Source organism: Sus scrofa, chromosome 7 (genome assembly GCF_054392235.1).
Source record: "Sus scrofa isolate SSC_HxYL_T2T_F1_AM1 chromosome 7, Sscrofa_HxYL_maternal_Yorkshire_Landrace_v2.0, whole genome shotgun sequence".
In the NCBI taxonomy this organism is placed as follows: domain Eukaryota; kingdom Metazoa; phylum Chordata; class Mammalia; order Artiodactyla; family Suidae; genus Sus; species Sus scrofa.
This window is the reverse complement of record NC_139389.1, coordinates 19,103,514-19,124,825: the sequence shown is the minus strand read 5'-3', so window position 1 is coordinate 19,124,825 and position 21,312 is coordinate 19,103,514. Positions and strand designations below refer to the sequence as shown.

The window sequence follows — 21,312 nt, the reverse complement described above, 5'->3', positions numbered from 1 at the left end:
TGTGGGTTCAATCCCTGAACTCACTCAATGGGTTAAAGATCCTGCGTGGCTGTGGCTGTGGCTGTGGCTGTGGTGAAGGCCAGCATCTGCAGCTCTGATTCGACCTTCCATATGCCACAGGTGCAGCCTTAAAATGAAAAAACTAAATATATATATATATTTTTCCTAGAAACTCATATTCTTCTGTTTTGCACTTTATGTAACATTTGTAATAAAAATCAAGTCCTTTCTCTCATCATCATGTAACTTTCTTGCTGTTCTTTTTCCCATCACTGTTTATTTTTGTGAAATTCCTTCTCAACCTTCCTTTCTTGCTCCATGCTGCTGAAGGAGGTAGCTTACACATCGCCATTCAGTGATGAACAAATCCTATACCATACCTCAACCAAACACTTTTATCTTTGTAGTCTCTGTTTTCATCACTATACACAGTATTGAGCATTGTTGATTTGTCTCTTCTCTGCGTATATCCTCATGGTTGCCCTTTTCCTTTCCTGTGTGCTTTCAATTTATTTGTTATTATTGATCTCATTCTTCTTTTCTTGTGAAATGTTTATCCTAAAACACATCTGTAAGCCACTTAGAGCTCTGCTTGGATACAGTTAAACATTTCATTGAATGTGAGCATTAACAATGTATTTCTTTAGTTATCTGTAGGTTTCTCTCTGGGGATCTCTTTGAAAGCAAGTGCAACACTTGAATGCAAAAATGTCATGCAAAAAATTCACGGACATAGGTCAGCATCCACTGAGTCCATCCTCTGTCTCGGAAGGTTGACTTCAGGGACATTTTATGGATGAGTATGATTGTTGTTTTCCAAGGTAATTCAGGAGGCAGAAGTGAGTGTCAAATGCACCTAATTTTCCTTTTTAAACCATTTTGGAGATAACACATGATAAATTATGCAAGCCTACTTGAAATTAGTTTATTCTGCCTCTGCACATTCTCAGAGTTATGGACTCCACATGTGAATAAAGTGGAATTTATTTTTCTACTACTTAATTGATGTTTTGTACCATCAATGTAATTTTTTTTTTAATTTCCTTGAGTTCTGTGTTCTAGAACTTGAAGGAGAGACAAATATCAGCTTACCTAATCCTCGTTGCTCCAATTTGATAGACCTGGGTTACTCCCTTTTGGTTTTCCTCTTTGAGGACAGAATAATTGTAAGCTCTTTTCCTTGCCCCTTGAAGTGTCCTTGCCTGTACTTTTCTTAGCTCAAGAATTGCTTTGTTGAGTACGTGACCAAAACTCTCTGTATTTACTCCAGGCCAAATACAGGAGAACATCCTCACCTCTCTGTTTTGTTTTCTATATTCTTTCTCCTGATATTGCTGAGCTTTTGGTTGCAGTTGCACCTTGATCCAGGCTCCGAATTGTAAGAGGTGGTGTTAGCCCTGCTGTGTGAGCCTCAGCACCTTGGGGTGGATGAGTTGTAGAGATAACCCAGAGTAGCTGTCATTGCGGAAATCGTCATTTTGGTGGCAATTGTGTCGGGATTCCTGTATATACGTGTATTTTCAGTTAACATAAACATAGAAGATGATTTAACTGAGAAAACTCTAGTGAATGAAAAATTGCTTTGATTACTTAGACACATCAGGGCTGATTGAGGGAAAAGATTTTTGGGTGAAAAGACTATTGGATGATAGGAAAAAAACCAGTTTGGGATTAAATTATTACGCAAATAGTCCTCGGAATGAATGAATCACGTGAGTTAATCTAACATGTCTAATCTGCTTGGTGGGTAGCACTGTTCTTAGTTTTTAAAAAGGAGGATAGAAAGTAATTAAAAGGAAAATGGTTTCTCTAAGGAGAAAGGGCTTGAATTTGGTTATATTTCTTCCCTCTCTTCCTACCTTCCTCTTTCACTTGGCTGTGTCTTCTGAGCTTCCACAGGTCTCTGCCATAGCCCTTACCTCTCACCTTAGGGCACCTTATTGGTGGTGTATGTATATTTATCTGCTTGTTGGTCTGTAAGCAACTCGAAAGAACAGACTACATCTCATTTATATCTTGGGTGGTCCCACTGGCTCCTAATGTGCCTTATATATAATCGATTCACAATGAATGTAAAGATGTATTTTACACTTAAGAGCAACTTCCTGACTTTAACAGTATGAAGTATTATCATGTGTTAAATATTGGTGCTCTGGCAAACAGGCTTCCATTAGAGAAATAGAAGGGGTCAAGAAAAAATAAAATGTGTCTTGCAAGATACATCTACAGATGGTAAAGCTAATCAGCTGCCGTGATGGATTTCAGAGAAGGAGGTGAGATCTCCATCCCTGGAGATTTTTAAAAGATGGGGCAGAAGGAAACATCTGTGAGAATGAATGAAGCATTAGATCTGTCCTGAGGCAAGTAGACAGACAGAATGACTAATGGTCTTGTGATTCTCTGATTACTTGGCCTAAAGAAGAGAGGACTGAGGGAAGACATTGACATGACTTCAAATATGGAAAACAGCTCTTACCACTTTCCATAGGGGAGCAAGTTGAAGGAGCTTAGCCTAAAGTCTTAGCGATTTGGGTTACCATTTATGGTTAAGGATTTTTAAGATGTAGGCTGTGAAAATCCTGTGTCAACCTGCACAATAAAAGACTCATTTGTGTGAGATGTGGAGTCAGCTTGATGATTCTGTTGCAGTAAAAATATTTTTTATGTTACTCTGAATGGAGAGACTTATTCTGAGACATTATTTTCAGCGTGCAGCATTCTTTTGGGAAAGGAAAACGTTTCAAGTGCCATGCATCATCACTGTTTCATGCCAGGAGGAGAGACCAGAGATAATAGGTGTGAAATTCTTCCCATCTGAATATGGGATTATGTTATTAAACCAGGAGCCGAAGGGTGAGGAGGAATCTGGGACATTGCCCTGCTCTACTGGGTCAGCTTTGTTTGGGTCACTGGATCTTTTCCCAATGAAAATATAGAAGAATTGGGGCAACAAAGATCTTGTCAATACAAGGGGAACCAGAATACCTATTAACAACCAACCTTCATTAGGTATTTGGTTGTACTTTCAACATTCAGCCACATGATGTCACAATTGTATTTTGATTTTCCTCGTGTATTTGTCTCAAATAATAGATGAGGGCGTTTTCAAAGCTGGAGAGGAGAGATCTGAAACGCGGGGGGCAGCACAAGTCCAAGAAGATGAAGACACTCAAGTTGAGATTCCAGTTGACCAGGTAGCCTCCATGTCTTTAAACATATGTATAAACCTATGACTACTATTGTCTTTCAAGTTTTGTGTTATCTGCCCCGAGCTGTTTGTTTTTTTTTTTAATTGTTGTTTGTTTGTTTTGCTTTTTAGGGCCACACTCACAGCATATAGAAGTTCCTGGGCTAGGGGTAGAATCGGAGCTACCGCTGCCGGCCTACACCACAGCCCCAGCAACACCAGATCCGAGCCCTGTCTGCGACCTACACCACAGCTCATGGCAATGCTGGATCCTTAACCCACTGAGTGAGGCCAGGGATCGAACCCTCATCCTCATAGATACTAGTCGGATTCGTTTTGCTGAGCCACAAGGGGAACTCCCTATCCTGTGCTGTTCTTATGCAGATGTCAGTTAAACCCTCTTGGCTGTTAACATGTGGCAGAACAAACTTCAAAATAAAGCACTTTCAGTTCTTCCTAGTATTGCTGCAAAGAGTTGCCATTTGGACAGTCTTTTTTGTGATTGGGCAAAATGTCAATTTCCTTAATAAATAGCATTGAAAAATGAGGTGAGTTAGGTATGAGATACAGAGGGAGAAAGTGCGATACAAAAAAAAAAAAAGAGTATTGGCTTGGGGTTTTTATCTAGGAAAAAAAGTCCTCTGTTGAGAAAAGCAGTTAAAAAATACTGTGATATTCTCTCCTCTAGGGCTGTTGAAATGGTTGGAATTTGTTTTTCATAAAGGAACTGCTTATATAAATGCAACTCTGATATTTTCTAAGTGTGCATTGCTTTTCATTTTAGGCCAATGGAAAACTGTACTTTTAGGTGTGTGTGTGTGTGTGCTTGTGTGTGTGCTTATGTGCATGCACACACACATGTGCTTAAAGAGGGAACAAAGTAGTGTTAATTCTGGCTAAATGATACAGGAAATAAAAGTTGTTTTGGCTTTCTAATGCATTTTAGTCAGATTTCTTACAATTCCAAGTGGAGGACTGGAATTTAGGTGAGGAGGGAAAATTCATAATCCCAAGCTCAAGCAAATATGAAGTCACCAGGAATTGCTACTCGTCCTCTATTATGTGATATTTCTGTTTCAAAGAGCAAATTTCACAATCCAGCAAATTCCACAGATGATCTTCCCAGTCGTATTTGTCTTAGTGCAGCAGTGAAATTGCTGCCTGATTATTCCACAGGCATTTTCTATAAGCGTCACCTTCCTGATGAAAAGCTTAATGTGTTAAAAATCACACAGATTTCAAAAATCCAATTTATTATCCAGGATTAGTTGCAACTAATAATTTTTCATAAATTCTAGTTACAGGTATTTTTTTTTCCCCCGAGGCAAAAGAGAATTTTAAGTCTTTGGTGAAGTGGTGATTAAATATGTTTTAAGACAAAGAAGAGTAATCATCATGTATGTACCTAATAGCTGTGGAAGCCAAGGGTAATTTATATTCCAAAGTTAAAATGCCAAATATCAAGGGAAAGTCAGCATTATTACCAAAAGGGAGAGCTCTTCGTTAAACAGCTTTAGTTTTGAAATCTGTGAGAGTTGTTTCTTTACTTGTGAGTTTGATGATCACCAGGAAGGGAAGGGGATGGAGGCGGGAGTGATCTCTGAGAATGCTCGAAGAGCCTTGGATACCATGTCCGTAGCGCTTAATTTCTTGTTTGACAGGAGAGTGCTAGCTTATTAAAATACGAGTATGTGAGAGAGACCGATTAAACAGATCAGTAAAAGCAGGGCAATATCAACCAATTGATGTCAGTTTGAAGGAAAGAAAACCAGTTAACGAAAGGTCAGAATTGCCTTCTTCGTTGATCCTATTAGTGATAGAGTTCGGGTTGTCTAGCTCATGCGGTTGGCATGAGATGCGTGTGAGGTCAGGTCTTAGAGTCATTCTCTCTATGGCCTGGTGGTCTTTTGCTCCATCTACGAAGTACCTATGATACAAATATTGTGAAAAACCAAGTGGAGAAATGAGTGTAAAGCTCCATTCTAGTAAGAATAGCTCTGGAGTTCCCATCGTGGCGCAGTGGTTAACGAATCCGACTAGGAACCATGAGGTTTCGGGTTCGATCCCTGCCCTTGCTCAGCGGGTTAACGATCCGGCGTTGCCGTGAGCTGTGGTGTAGGTTGCAGATGCGGCTCGGATCCCGCGTTGCGGTGACTCTGCCGTAGGCTGGTGGTTACAGCTCCGATTCAACCCCTAGACTGGGAACCTCCATATGCCGCGGGAGCGGCCCAAGAAATAGCTAAAAAGACAAAAAAAAAAAGAAAAAAAAAAAAAAAAAAGCTCTGACGATGTGCCTTAAGGGTGATGTTCATTAAGCAACAAGTACTATATATTCAGTAGCTGCTGAGTGCCAGGCACTGTATTAGGCACTTTTAGCCCATATAATTGTGAGGACAACCCTGTGAGATAAGTCTTATCGCCCCCACTTTATATATAGAAAGAAAGTGAGCTCCTGCAGGCAGAATTACTTGCTCAGACTTTTAAGTAGAGGAATTGGGAAGTTCTCGTTTTGGAGTAGCGGAAATGACTCTGGTAACCACGAGTTTGCAGGTTCGATCCCTGGCCTTGATCAGTGGGTTAAGGATCCAGCGTTGGCATGAGCTTGATGTGGGTTGCAGATGCGGCTCAGGCCCTGCATTGCTGTGGGTATGGCGTAGGCTGGCAGCTGTAGCTCTGATTAGACCCCTAGCCTGGGAACCTCCATATGCCATAGGTGCAGCCCTAAAAAGCAAAAAAAAAAAAAAAAAAAAAAAAAAAAAAGTAGAGGAATTGAGATTTGAATGCGGGTCTAACTTCAAAGCATGGCCCTTTTGTGACCTGGGGGAAGAATAGTAAATGCCCTCCTCCTCCCCCAAAGCCAATTATTAGCTCAAGGAAGGAAACAAATTCCTGCGTAAGAAAGGAAATGTCCATCGTATACTATTTGGCTCAACTATAAATGACACTTACATACCTTTCCTTTGGGGCCATACTCAATTAACTTCTTTGGACTTGTTTCCCATCATCTGAATGGTTCATATTGTAACTTTGTCAAAAGACAATGAGGAAGGGTGTGTGTTGTGTTGTGTGTGTGTGTGTGTAAATATCGTGTGCACATTGGCCAAGTACTTTATCTTTACCTGAAAGCAGATGAGGTTTTATTTTTTTTTTGATGATTTTTATTTTTTCCATTATAGTTGGTTTACAGTGTTCTGTCAATTTTCTACTGTACAGCAAAGTGACCAGTCATACACACACACACACACACACACACACACATGTGTATATATATATATGTGTGTGTGTGTGTGTGTGTATATACACACATTATTTTTCTCACATTATCCTCCATCGTGCTCCATCACAAGTGACTAGATGTAGTTCCCAGTGCTATACAGCAGCAGATCAGGTTTTAGAAGTAAATATTAAGGCCTCTGTTGAGAGGCAGTTCTCCACGGATCTCTTTCGTTGTTGCATATTTTGTGAGAAGAGGCACAGATTGCTTTGTTCTGGGCTGTGTTTTCAAGGATGTTTGTGTAGTGAGCAGTCTCAAATGACAGAGGTAGTGACTTCCTCGGAAAGAGTCATTCTCAACTGGAGGTGATTTGCCCCTGAGAGGATATTTGGCAGTTTCTGGGGACACTTTTGATTGTTATAAATGAAGGCGTGCCACTGACATCTAGTGCATAGTGTCCAGGGAATCTGCCAAAATCTTGTATTGCACACAGCTGTCCTTGCAACGAAAAATTATCCAGTCCAAAATGTCAGGAGTGTTGAGATTGAGAAATCTTCATGTGGAGCAAGGGCTAGGTTTGCTGCTGATCTAGTATAATGAAGACAATGTCTCCCAGAAAGATGGTATAGCAGGTTTACTATCCATTATATAAAGAAGTGGCACCATTGAAGTGTATTCTTCAAATGAGTTAAAATGGTAAAATTTAATGTTATGTTTATTTTATCACAATGCAAATATTTGGGGAAAAAAAAAGGTTTGGGTTCCCTAAGCTTGGGGTTCTTCCCCTGTAATGCAAGCCACTGTGTGTATCACCCAGCCCCCTACGTGTTGCCCTGTGGGAATAGGGCCTTGGGAATAGGGCCTTGGGGAGTGGAAACAAATGCTGATCCTCTGGCTATTGCTCTTGCAATAAAGTCCATTGTCTCTGACCAGCATCCATGAAAAGATGGCAACGCTAATGTGTTTGCTTGTTAAAAGTATGGTACAATTCCAGATCTTCCATAGTCTTTCATAGCCAGTACTGATCCCAAGAGGCGTTGTGTTTGTGTGTTTCAGTGTTGGTAGTGGGGTGCTGTGGACTAATCTCAGCTAAAAACATGTTTGAGCTCTGTCCCCAGGTCTAGACTCTTAATGTTTTAGAGACAAGTTAATGACCCTGTGTCTAAAACTGCTTCCAAACCCATGGGAAACCAAAGAACGTCACAATCTTTTCTTAATGTGGGGAAGGCAGAGCAGATATATTTTCTCAGGGGAGAGTTTAGTTCTCATAAGAATAAAGTATGCTTTAAAAATTAACGTTTTTACATGTACATTTCAGATCAATCTGGTTGCCCAAAAGCAGTGGAACAAGCACCCCATTAACCAATATCTGCAGTTAAACCCTGGCACCAAATACTTATGTGTCAGTATGCTCCATTTATAAACTGATGCTTTTCTAAGATAAGGAGGCAAGAAATGAAACTGTTTCATTTTGGTTAAGTAAACTGCCTCTAGTTAAGTAAAGATCAGGCAGGAAGGAGAATCCACCATCTCAGAAACACAGGCAAATAAATACCTATAAAATAGGCAAAGAAGCAATTATATTCTGAATTTTGTTCCATTTGAGAGAAGAGAGCAGAAGATGTGATAGTAACTTTAGAGTGGTTTTGGATTGTTTTATAGCTTTTTCCATGCATTTGTAGTTGATTTTGAGTAGCAATAAAATGAGAATTGCAAGATATTTTTATGCTAAGTAGTTTCATAGAATAGCATTTAAGCCAGCATCATGAGCACAGGAGCAGTGAAAGCTTTTTTTTTTTTTTTTTTTTTTTTTAGTTGGAGGTTGTGATACATATGATTTTCTTATTTATTGGGATAATGTGAGAAAAAAGAATGTATACATGTATGTGTAACTGGGTCACCATGCTGTACAGTAGAAAATTGACAGAACACTGTAAACCAGCTATAATGGAGAAAAAGAAAAATCATTATAAAAAATAAAAAAAAATAAAACTTAGTAAACCCTTAATAACAAAGTTACACATATACTCTTTTTAAAAGTTAACCTATCCAACAAAAATTATAACAAAAATAGCAACCACCCTCCCCAGCCTTTCCCCATTTGGATTCCTGCTCTACGGATGTAACCAATTTGTGTTTTTAGGTATTTCTCATGGAATATATGGCTGTATTTTTAAACCTTATATTCTTCTGTTCACTCTATTTTAATACTTCTGAGATCCTTGAGGCTTATAAATAATGGCATGTCATAGTTTAACTGGCATTTTATTTATTCTAAGAGGTATATAAAATAATGGAGATCCTTTTAATTGGTGAGATCTTAAATTTGATAATTTTTTTTATTTTATTTTTCAAGTTAGATATAATTTATTAATTTTATCTCTGACTATGGGAAGATGATTATTTAGATCTTTTACCATCCTCTGTCGTCCCTCCCCCCAAATCAGACCACACACACACACACACACACACACACACACACACACACACACGTCCTTTCTCCTTCTTTCTTGACGGTATAATTTTATAAATTTTTTTGGCTAAATCAATATTCAGTTTACGCATTATTTTTACTCTGGAAGTATTATTAGCTGAGCCATGTCGTATACTCTGGTTACATTTCCTTTTTTGTGTAATATTTTTTTTACTGCTACTTATATTATTATTTTATCTTTTTAAGGCATCACCCACGGCATATGGAAGTTCCCAGACTAGGGGTGAAATCAGAGCTACACCTGTTGGCCCACACTACAGCCACAGCAACCAGGGATCCAAGCTTCGTCTGCAACCTATACCACAGTTCATGGCAATGCGGTATCCTTTACTCACTGAGCAAGGCCAGGGATTGAACCCATGTCCTCATGGATACAGTTGGATTTGTTACCACTGAGCCACGAGGGGAAACCCATCCTCCTCCTTATTTTAATAATTGTCTGTGTTTTTTTTTTTTTTTTTTCCATTTGCTTAGTTTTCTGATCTGTGTTGTTATTACAAGCCATTTCCAAACTCTGCCAGAATTACTCATCTCTTCTTGATGTGCTCAAAGGTTCACAGTGATAAAAATCTCAATTTCATCTTTTTTCAAGTCCTTCAATCATCTGCCTCAAGCTGGTTAATTGTTCTTTGGCTCTAATTTTCAGAATTCTCCTGGTATTTTTCTTCACCATTATTTGGTGAATTTCTTTGGCTTCTCCAGTAGATGGATGTCCTTGGACTCTACGTCTTCCTCTTTCTTGGTTCCATACCTTCATGTTTTGTGGAACTCACCTACAGTAACCTCCTGGGAAAAGCCTCACGAGACGCACTTTTATTTTTTGAGATTCTGCATGTCTGAAAATGTTTTTTTCCCCTCCTCTACTCAAACATGATTGTAAACATGGCTAGGTATAAAACTCTAGGTTAGATGTAATTTCTCGCAGAATTTTGAAATCATTGCTCAATTGGTCTTCCCTTCCAGAATGGCAGTTGGGAAGTTTAATGCCATTCTATTTCTTGAGCCTTCTTAAACAATCCTTTGTTTCACTCTGGAAGCTTTTAGGCTCTTTTCTTTGTTCCTGGTGTTCTGACAAGTTCCAGTTGTGTGCTTGGTGCAGGTCTTTTTACTTATTGGACTAGGTATTCAGTGGGCTTTTTTATTCTGAAAATGTTTGTTTTTCAGTTCTGGAAAGATCTATTCGATTATTTCTTAGGTAATTTTCTTTTCTCCATTTCTCTACTCTGCTTCTGGAACAACAAGTATTTGGATATAGGACCTCCTAGACCAAGCCTCTACTTACCTCTCTTACTTTCCACCTCTATGGGGTTTTTTCTGTTTTCTAGGTTTTAAAAAAAATCAACCAGAGTCAGCATTTACTTTCCATCTATTGCTTTTTTCCTAGTCATCATATTTTTAGTTTTTAAGAGCTCTTTCATACTCTCTGAATGTTCCTTTTTATAGCACCCTATTCTTGTTTTATGGATGTGGTATCCTACCTTATCCCTCCAAAGATTAATCTATTATTTTAAAATTTCTTTTCCTTGAACTGTGTTTGTTTCTTTTTCTTCATTTCTTTCTGCCTTCATGATTTCTGTCTCCATGTTAGAGGCTCTCCTTGACTGTCTGGTTCGATTTTTTAAATTGAAATATATTTGACGTATAATGTGTAAATTGAAGGTATATGTCTGGTGAGATTTTAGAGTGAAGCATTAGGAAAACTGTGTGCATAGTCACAGCTCATCAGGCTGGGGGAATTTCACTGGAGAGTGACTGGTTTTGCCATTTTTATTGGCAAACCTCCAATTTTCAGCATCTGTGTTGTTCTATTGAGTCAGTCTATTTCCTTTGAATAGAGTCTTTTGATCTCTTGCCTTGATGGTGTAAGCCTGGCTGTGAGCATTTTGGAATCTGACTGTGGGAAGGGGGCTTGGAGACTTTAAGTAAAAGACTTTTAGTAGAGAGACGGATTCTTCTAGGTTTCAGTATGGTGCCCTTGTTTTCTATGTGCTAGAGAGCAGCTTCTTTATAGTACAGCATCCTTAGATATAAACCTCCTTTCTTTCTCAAGGGCAGCAATTTAGGGGTCTATCTCCTTCTTTTAAGACTTTAAGCCAATCTACCTGTTTCTAGTTATACCTATGCCCCTTCTTCCAGAGACAGATGGCGCCTCCCATCTCTAAGCCTTCTATAGGTTTTTTCAGCACGCAAAACTTGCTTCTTGGCTTTTCCACCCTACAGTCTCAAATTTTAGCTTCTCCAGTTCACTGGCTTTACAGTTTCCCTAAATTTTATTTGTTACATTTTTATTTTTATTTTTGCTTTTTAGGGTTGCACCTGCGGCATATGGAGGTTCCAAGGCTAGTGGTCTAATCGGAGCTGCAGCTGCCAGCCTTCACCACAGCCACAGCAACGCCAGATCTGAGCCCCATCTGCAACCTACACCACAGCTCATGGAGCAATGCCAGAGCCTTAACCCACTGAGCAAGGGCAGGGATTGAACCCGCAACCTCATGGTTCCTAGTCGGATTCGTTTCCCCTGTGCCACGACGGAAACTCCAGTTTCCTTAAATTTGAGGCTCCTATTTCCTTGTCAGGCTTCTGTGTCCTTACAGGTTCATCCCTTTATAAATTGCCCTTCCATAAAATTTAGAGGAGAATGAGAAGGGAGCTAAGAAAAAACGAAAAAAAAAAAAAAAAAACCCAAAAAACTCACATATTTGTTCAATCTACTGTGTTTAACCAGAAATCACTTTCACACTAATTTATCCCGGTGAAAATAAACTGTCTTCATAGTCATCCATAGTCAGAGTCTTGGGATGACAGACTCAGCCTGTGAGCAAATTTCCTATGATTGAGTCTCTTTAGTGTCTGCTTACTCTTCAGTTTACCACAGACTTCCACACTCCCTATTATATAACACCTGTCCTGAATGACACATTTCTTTTCTTTTTAAAAATTCAATGGATTTTTATTATATTTATAGTTATACAACCATCAACACAAGAATAACACATTTCTGTCTTTTGCCTGGCCCCTGGGGGCATTTGAGTTTGTGATGATTGACCTACACATAGAGAGCACAGCGCCATCTTAAAGAATCTGCAACCTAGAAGCCATCATCAGAAACAGGAGGTTTGAAATCCAGACATGCCCATTGGTATAGTTTTGTCACTTCTGGAAATCAACAGTCACTTAACACCTTCTCTTATGAAAGGCAAGCTCACTGGAGAGCACGTTTTTATTACTTTTCCATATGCAATGAAATACACAGCCAGATAAAGGAGGCTGCTTCTTCTGACCAGACCCTTAAATCTGTTTCAGTGAAATGTATTTATTAAAAGAAGAATTACAGGGAGCTCCCATTGTGGCTCAGTAGAAACAAACTCAACTAGTATCCATGAAGGATGCAGGTTTGATCCCTGGCCTTCCTCAGTGGTTAAGGATCTGGCGTTGCAGTGAGCTGAGGTGTAGTTCACAGATGTGGCTCAGATCCCGTGTTGCTGTGGCTGTGGCTGTAGCCAGCAGGTGCAGTTCTGATTCAACCTCTGGCCTGGGAACTTCCACCATATGCCACAGGTGTGGCTCTAAAAAGACAAAAAAAAAAAAAAAAAAAAAAGGATTATAAAATGTTTAGAAGCAGAAGGGAAGCTGCTCTAAACTCTTTGTCATTGAAGAAACAAAGCCCCATAGTGGGGAAAGCCATTTTCCCACAAAGACGCAGCCTGCTCATGGGGAAGTTTGCAAAGGTGCTCAGGTCTCCTGGCTTCCAGTTTGATGCTGTCTGAACACCTCGAGGAAGGAAAGCGAGGGAGATTAGGAACTTGGAATTATCTCACTCAAAGGAAGAGATCCCTTCTACATAGAGGGCTACTCGGCCTTCACTGCCTTCCCTGCAATGAAATGAATTATGTACAAACAGTATTTTCCCCCCTTTCTACTGTTCAGTCACCTTCTCTTAGTGAACCGTGTTCATGTTCAGAGCTGGAAGCATCACACATGGCAGGAAGAGTTAAGATGAAGATGCTCAGGCTTAACTTCCCTGTGCATCATCACCGAGGCTTTTTTGTGACATCACCTCTGTAGATTTGTGTTTAATTGGTGGAAATGGTGTTAAACATTAAAATGTAGCCTTCAGGGATTTCTGATGTAAGTGAAAGAAAATCAACATTTACTTCTAAAGTGAGAAAACTTAATGGGGAAATTTTTTTTTTTGAGTGATGACTAAAGAGTCTTGTGCTTTCTAAATATAAATTGTCAATGTGTGATATCTTATGCTATGAGTATAAGTGGGAACTGGTGGAGTTTACTGGCTGAGCCAGCTCTCAAACAGGTGGCTGAGCCAGTTTTCAGCAGGTGGCCAACCAAAGCTTCACTCTCCTTGTGTCCTTCCTGGGTCATGTTTGTGAAGAGAACCACCCATTTTTGTAGGTCATTGTACTTCAAACCACATATAAACCATTCTACCCCCTCTGTGAAAGTAAGCCCCTGAAAGCTGAAAATAGGAAAGCAGTACTTTGCTGTCATGAAAAATTGAAACAGATTATTTCAAAACACCTCATTCAGCCTGGGTAGGAGATGATTTTAATCTCCATGGGAACAGAAATAAAAACAAGTGCAGTAACTTCTGTACTTTCAACATCTCTGCCTGAAGTCTGCCATAAAATCTACAGAAACACCTTCTGCCCAAAGCCTGTAACAAATCCTCACTCCCAAATTTCAGGGGTAGCAAACATTACATGGAGACGTGGACGTCTGCAGTAGTATCTCCATCCTGAGTGGGGCGTGCGTTCTGAGCTCCAGTTTCTAGGTCTAGAGTATTTCAGGGAGGGAAACGTGATGGGTGACAATGGGCAGGACAACTGGGTGATTAGGGAGGTTCTCTTGACTAGAAACTTCTAATGTGTGGTTATCTCTGATAGCAAGGGTTTCAAAAATTCAAATGTACTCCTCCGGGAATTCTGACATAAATATAAGAAAAATCAACATTTACTTCTAACATGAGGGAAACATCAGCTTAGTTTCTGTTTAGCTGCCTTGTCCCATTTCTAATTTTTGGTGCCACTGTTACTGTCAAAGGTGTGATGTAAGTCTAAAATGTAAGTTGTTTGAGCAGCCCCATCTGTCTGTGAAAATACCTTGTATTGATGCTTCTGATATTTGGTGGCTTATTTCCATGTGATTTCCATATTCCATCTTCTTTCCTTTTAGCACTCAGGAATCCTGAGTTAACCTTTGTAACCGCCTGCATATTCTCTAGAAAGCCTGCATACTTACCATTTCCCCTGAGCCATCCCCGCTAGGGTGCAGCCACTGATAATAACTAGCAGACCTTTTCTGTCTTGCCATACAAATCAACCATTTTTTCAGGATGACCCTTACAAAATAAATAGTAAGATATGCATGTAGGCAAATGCAGGCAAAAAGGCTCTTGGAATAGCAATGCTGGTGTCACGTGAGGGAGAAAATCTGGTGTTGTTTTTGTAGTAACAATACTAAGAACAATTGCTTGTGATGAATAATATGCTTTATAAAAGGTACAGGTCTCAAATTTCTTATAAAAACTGTGTTTAAGGGTATGTATCTGTAGTTGTACACATATGTGTAGTTCGTCTGTTAATCCAGCTGCACTCTGGATGTTCTTGGGGTCAGTGAGGCTGTGAGACAGAAATTATCCAAATGATCTCTGCGATCATTACGAATGTCAATTTAGTGAGCATATAAGATAGAGTATAATGAATACCCTTTCTTTGCTTTAGTGAAATGTATGAATTGGCTTTATACAGAATATAATGTTACGCAATTACTCATGGGCATGAGCTAATCCTGAAAGTTCAGGATTGAGAAACAGTATCTACCTGAAAACTGGTTCTCTTAAAATTTTAGTGGTAAACTCAGTAAAATTTGACATAAACACCCGGGAAGAAGACCTTTAAGCATAGGTTAAATATCTTCCTGGTTTATCACCTTGGCAATGATGTATTTCTTTTTTATAACGTGACTCTTAAGAAAGAGTGGGAGGATGACATAATTAGAGTAAATCTCATAGAACTGTCTTTATGGCTAAGCATCATTCTGTCAACAGTCAGTTCTGTTTTCTCCTAGTTTTCAAGAAAATTGATGTTTTTCTTTTTCTTTTTTCTTTTTTTTTTTTCACATAATCCTCCATCATGTCCCATTTCAAGTGACTAGATATGGTTCCCTGTGCTATACAGGAAGACCTCATTGCTTATCCACTCTAAATGTAGTAGTTTGCCTCTACCAACCTCAAATTCCCAGTCCATTCCATTCCCTCCCCCTCTCCCTTGGCAACCACAGGACTGTTCTTCATGTCTGTGTGTCTGTTTCTGTTCTGTAGACAGGTTCATCTGTGCCCTATTTTTAGATTCGATATATAAGCGATGTCATATGGAATTTGTCTTTTTCTTTCTGACTTCACTTAGTATGAAAGTCTCTAGTTCCATCCACATTGCTACAAATGGCACTATTTTGTTCTTTTTTATGGCTGAGTAGTATTCCATTGTGTATATATATCACATCTTCTTAATCTATTCATCTGTCCTTGGATGTTTTAGGTTGTTTCCATGTCTTGGCTATTGTACATAGTGTGGCAGTGAACATACAGGTGCATATATCTTTTTTTTTTTTTTTTGCACCAGATCATGTATACTTCATGGGAAATTTAAGAGATTTCCAAGGGTAACTATACAGTTCTTTTTTTTTTTTTTTTTTTTTTTTTTTTTTTTTTTTTTTTTTTTTATTAAATTTTATTTTATTTTCCCACTGTACAGCAAGGGGGTCAGGTTATCCTTACATGTATACATTACAATTACAGTTTTTCCCCCCACCATTTCTTCTGTTGCAACATGAGTATCTAGACATAGTTCTCAATGCTATTCAGCGGGATCTCCTTGTAAATCTATTCTACGTTGTGACTGATAAGCCCAAGCTCCCGATCCCTCCCACTCCCTCCCCCTCCCATCAGGCAACCACAAGTCTCTTCTCCAAGTCCATGATTGATTTTCTTTTCTGAGGAGATGTTCATTTGTGCTGGATATTAGATTCCAGTTATAAGTGATGTCATATGGTATTTGTCTTTGTCTTTCTGGCTCATTTCACTCAGTATGAGATTCTCTAGTTCCATCCATGTTGCTGCAAATGGCATGATGTCATCCTTTTTAATGGCTGAGTAGTATTCCATCGTGTATATATACCACATCTTCCGAATCCAATCCTCTGTCGATGGACATTTGGATTGTTTCCATGTCCTGGCTATTGTGAATAGTGCTGCAATGAACATGCGGGTGCATGTGTCTCTTTTAAGTAGAGCTTTGTCCGGATAGATGCCCAAGAGTGGGATTGCAGGGTCATATGGAAGTTCTATGTATAGATTTCTAAGGTATCTCCAAACTGTTCTCCATAGTGGCTGTACCAGTTTACATTCCCACCAACAGTGCAGGAGGGTTCCCTTTTCTCCACAGCCCCTCCAGCACTTGTTATTTGTGGATTTATTAATGATGGCCATTCTGACTGGTGTGAGGTGGTATCTCATGGTAGTTTTGATTTGCATTTCTCTTATAATCAGCGATGTTGAGCATTTTTTCATGTGTTTGTTGGCCATCTGTATATCTTCTTTGGAGAAATGTCTATTCAGGTCTTTTGCCCATTTTTCCATTGATTGATTGGTTTTTTTGCTGTTGAGTTGTATAAGTTGCTTGTATATTCTAGAGATTAAGCCCTTGTCAGTTGCATCATTTGAAACTATTTTCTCCCATTCTGTAAGTTGTCTTTTTGTTTTCTTTTGGGTTTCCTTTGCTGTGCAAAAGCTTTTCAGTTTGATGAGGTCCCATGGGTTTATTTTTGCTCTAGTTTCTATTGCTTTGGGAGACTGACCTGAGAAAATATTCATGATGTTGATGTCAGAGAGTGTTTTGCCTATGTTTTCTTCTAGGAGTTTGATGGTGTCCTGTCGTATATTTAAGTCTTTCAGCCATTTGGAGTTTATTTTTGTGCATGGTGTGAGGGTGTGTTCTAGTTTCATTGCTTTGCATACAGCTGTCCAGGTTTCCCAGCAATGCTTGCTGAATAGACTTTCCTTTTCCCATTTGATGTTCTTGCCTCCCTTGTCAAAGATTAATTGACCATAGGTGTCAGGGTTAATTTCCAGATTCTCTATTCTGTTCCATTGGTCTGTCTGTCTGTTTTGATACCAGTACCACACTGTTTTGATGACTGTGGCTTTGTAGTATTTCTTGAAGTCTGGGAGAGTTATGCCTCCTGCTTGGTTTTTGTTTCTCAGGATTGCTTTGGCGATTCTGGGTCTTTTGTTGTTCCATATAAATGTTTGGATTGTTTGTTCTAGTTCTGTGAAAAATGTCATGGGTAATTTGATAGGGATTGCATTGAATCTGTAGATTGCTTTGGGTAGGATGGCCATTTTCACAATATTGATTTTTCCAATCCAGGAACATGGAATATCTTTCCATTTTTTTACATCTTCTTTGATTTCTTTGATTAAGGTTTTATAGTTCTTGGCATATAGGTCCTTTACCTCTTTGGTTAGGTGTATTCCGAGGTATTTGATTTTGTGAGGTACAATTTTAAAAGGTATCGTATTTTTGTATTCCTTTTCTAATGCTTCATTGCTGGTATACAGAAATGCAACTGACTTCTGAATGTTAATCTTATATCCTGCCACTTTGCTGAATTTATTAATCAGTTCAAGGAGTTTTGGGTTTGAGTCCTTAGGGTTTTCTAGGTATAGAATCATGTCATCTGCATACAGTGACAGTTTGATCTCTTCTCTTCCTATATGGATGCCTTTGATTTCTTTTGTTTGTCTAATTGCTGTGGCTAAGACTTCCAAAACTATGTTGAAGAGCAGTGGTGAGAGTGGGCATCCCTGTCTTGTTCCAGATTTGAGTGAGAAGGCTTTCAGTTTTTCCCCATTGAGGATTATATTTGCTGTGGGTTTATCATAAATGGCTTTGATTATATTCAGGAATGTTCCCTCTATACCCACTTTGGCGAGGGTCTTGATCATGAATGGATGTTGAACTTTGTCAAATGCTTTTTCTGCATCTATTGAGATGATCATATGATTTTTGACTTTTTTTTTGTTAATGTGGTGTATGATGTTGATTGATTTGCGTATGTTGAACCATCCTTGTGAACCTGGGATGAACCCAACCTGGTCATGGTGTATAATTTTTTTGATATGTTGTTGGATTCGGTTGGCTAAGATTTTGTTGAGAAGTTTTGCATCTATATTCATCAATGATATTGGGCGATAGTTTTCTTTTTTGGTGGTATCTCTGCCTGGTTTTGGAATGAGGGTGATGGTGGCCTCATAGAATGTCTTTGGGAGTATTCCTTCTTCTTCAACCTTTTGAAAGAGTTTAAGGAGGATGGGCACCAATTCCTCTTTATATGTTTGATAGAATTCACCTGTGAAGCCATCTGGTCCTGGGCTTTTATTTGTAGGGAGTGATTTTATGACCTCTTCAATTTCATTTCTAGTGATTGGTCTGTTCAGTTGGTCTGTTTCTGCTTGATTCAGTTTTGGCAGGCTGTAAGATTCTAGAAAATTGTCCATTTCTTCCAGATTGTCAAACTTATTGCCATATAGTTGTTCATAGTATTCTCTTATGGTTTTTTGTATTTCTGCTGTATCCGTTGTGATTTCTCCTTTTTCATTTATAATTTTGGTGATTTGGGTTCTTTCTCTCCTCTTTTTAGTGAGTCTGGCCAGGGGTTTATCAATTTTGTTCACCTTTTCAAAGAACCAGCTCTTGGTTTTATTAATTTTCTCTATTGTTTTTTGAGTCTCTATTTTATTGATTTCTTCTTTGATCTTTACAATTTCCTTCCTTCTGCTGACTTTAGGACTTCTTTGTTCTTCTTTTTCTAATTCATTTAGGTGGAGGGTTAAGTTGTCAATTTGGGATCTTTCTTCTTTTTTGAGAAAGGCCTGGATTGCTATAAATTTCCCTCTGAGCACTGCTTTCGCAGCATCCCATAGATTTTGAGAGGTTATGTCTTCATTATCATTTGTTTCAAGATAGTTTTTAATTTCCTTCTTGATTTCCTCATTGACCCATTGGTTTTTTAGTAGCATGTTGTTTAGTCTCCATGGAGTAGGTTTTTTCTCTTTCCTTTTCCCATGGTTGATTTCTAATTTCATGGCATTGTGGTCAGAGAAGATACTTGAGATAATTTCTATGCTCCTAAATTTATTGAGATTCGCTTTATGTCCCAATATGTGGTCGATTCTTGAGAATGTTCCATGAGCATTTGAGAAGAATGTGTATTCTGATTTTTTTGGATGTAGTGTCCTGAAGATATCAATTAAGTCTAACTTTTCTATTGTTTCCTTTAGGATCTCTGTTGCTTTATTGGTTTTCTGTCTAGAGGATCTGTCCATTGATGTGAGGGGGGTATTTAGGTCTCCTACTATGATTGTATTCTCATCAATATCTCCCTTTATGTCTGTTAATATTTGTTGTATGTATCTGGGTGCTCCTATGTTTGGGGCATATATGTTGATGATAGTAACATCCTCTCCTTGGATGGATCCCTTAATCATTAAATAGTGTCCTTCTTTGTCTTTCTTTATGTCTTTTGTTTTAAAGTCTATTTTGTCTGATATGAGCGTTGCAACTCCTGCTTTTCTGTCATGTCTATTGGCATGAAATACTTTTCCCCAGCCTTTCACTTTCAATCTATATGTATCTTTTGTCCTAAGGTGAGTTTCTTGTAGGCAGCATATTGAAGGTTTTTGCCGTTTTATCCACTCAGCCATTCTGTGTCTTTTGATTGGGGCATTCAGTCCATTGACATTTAAGGTGATAATTGATAGATGATTATTTATTGCCATTTGATCCTCGTGTTCCAGTTGATTCTATGGTTCTCCATTCTTCTTTTTTTTTTTTTTTTGGTTGGATGGTCTCCTGTTATTATCTGCTTGAGTGTATTTTTTTTTTTCATTTTTTGCAAATGCAATATTTGGTTTTGGCTTGTGGTTGCCCTGTTTTTTAAGTATGCTAACCCCTTCCCATAATTGTGTGTTTTAGCCTGATGGTCCTGTAAGTTCAAACACTTCATTATTATATTAAAATTAAGAAGAGAGACATACATACAAACAAAAAGGATTATTTACCTCCTAACATCCCTTGCCCACATTTTATGGTTTTGATGACTCTTTTATTTTTTTCTTTTTACTTTTATTTTGTTTGAAGCATGTTCATGATTAAATCTGTATGCTGGCTTATTTGAGTGACTGCTCTCTGATTGTATCTTCCTCAGTCCTAGTTCTTCCTCTTCTTCTTCTTCTTCTTTTTTTTTTTTTTTTTTCTTTTCTTTTTTCTTCCCTTTCCTTCCTTTCTTTTTGGTTTAGAGAAGCCCTTTCAATATTTCCTTTAACCTGGGTTTTGTGTTGCTGTATTCTTTAAGTTTTTGTTTGTTGGGAAAAATTTTTATTTCCCCTTCTATTTTAAATGATATTCTTGCTGGATAAAGTATTCTAGGTTGCATATTTTTTCCTTTGAGCACTTTAAATATCTCTTGCCATTCCCTCCTGGCCTGTAGTGTTTCTGTAGAGAAATCAGCTGATATTCTTATGGGGGTTCCCTTGTAGGTAACATTCTGTTTTTCTCTTGCTGCCTTTAGGATCCTCTCTTTATCACTAACTTTTGCCATTTTTATTATGATGTGTCTTGGTGTGGGTCTGTTTGGGTTCAGTTTGTTTGGGGCCCTCTGTGCTTCTTGTATCTTGAATCCAGTATCCTTTAGATTTGGGAAGTTTCCAGCGATAATTTCTTCAAATATATTTTCCATTCCTTTATCTTTTTCTACTCCTTCTGGAATTCCTATTATGCGTAGATTGGCCCGTTTTATATTATCCCATAGGTCTCTTATATTGCTTTCCAGTTTTTTGATTCGGTTTTCTGTCTGTTGACCAGATTGAGTGATTTCCATTATTCTATCTTCCATATCACTGATTCGTTCTTCTGCATTATTCATTCTGGTTTTTACTGCCCCTAGTTCAGTTTGCATCTCTGCAAATGAATGTTCTAGTTTTTCTTGGCTCCTCCTTATATTTTCTAGCTCCTTTCTGAGGGTATCTGCATTGCTGTTCATATCTTCTCTTAATTCCTTCAGTATTTTCACTATTTCTCTTTTGAACTCCAGGTCTGTCAGACTGCAGAGATCAGTTTCATTGTTGACTGTTTTAGGTGAGTTCTCCTGTTGGTTTGACTGGGGGTGGTTTCTCAGCTTCTTCATCTTGCTTGTTGTCTTCTTTCTCCTGAGGGAGTTGTACTCTCTGTTATCGGGTAGTGTTTGCCTTGTCACTGCCCTGGAATATTTCCTGAGGGCTGTCGTTGTTGGTCAATCTTTTTTTGAGGCAGTGTGGCTTTTCTGGAGTGTTGATGGGACTAA

At 38.6% G+C, this 21,312-nt stretch overlaps 1 protein-coding gene across 5 annotated transcripts in view; it reads left to right on the top strand.

Annotated features, from left to right (window-relative positions):
* DCDC2 (doublecortin domain containing 2) overlaps window positions 1–21,312 on the top strand; it is a 183,591-nt gene that overhangs the window by 139,049 nt on the left and 23,230 nt on the right. For 4 of the 5 annotated variants that reach the window (XM_013977473.3, XM_084967569.1, XM_084967571.1 and 1 more), the window contains one exon: window positions 3,094–3,194. In XM_013977473.3, the coding sequence (XP_013832927.3) occupies window positions 3,094–3,194 (101 nt within the window). Of the gene's footprint in view, window positions 1–3,093; window positions 3,195–3,319; window positions 3,660–21,312 lie in introns of those variants that run through there. The other variant, XM_084967572.1, reaches the window with a different exon arrangement.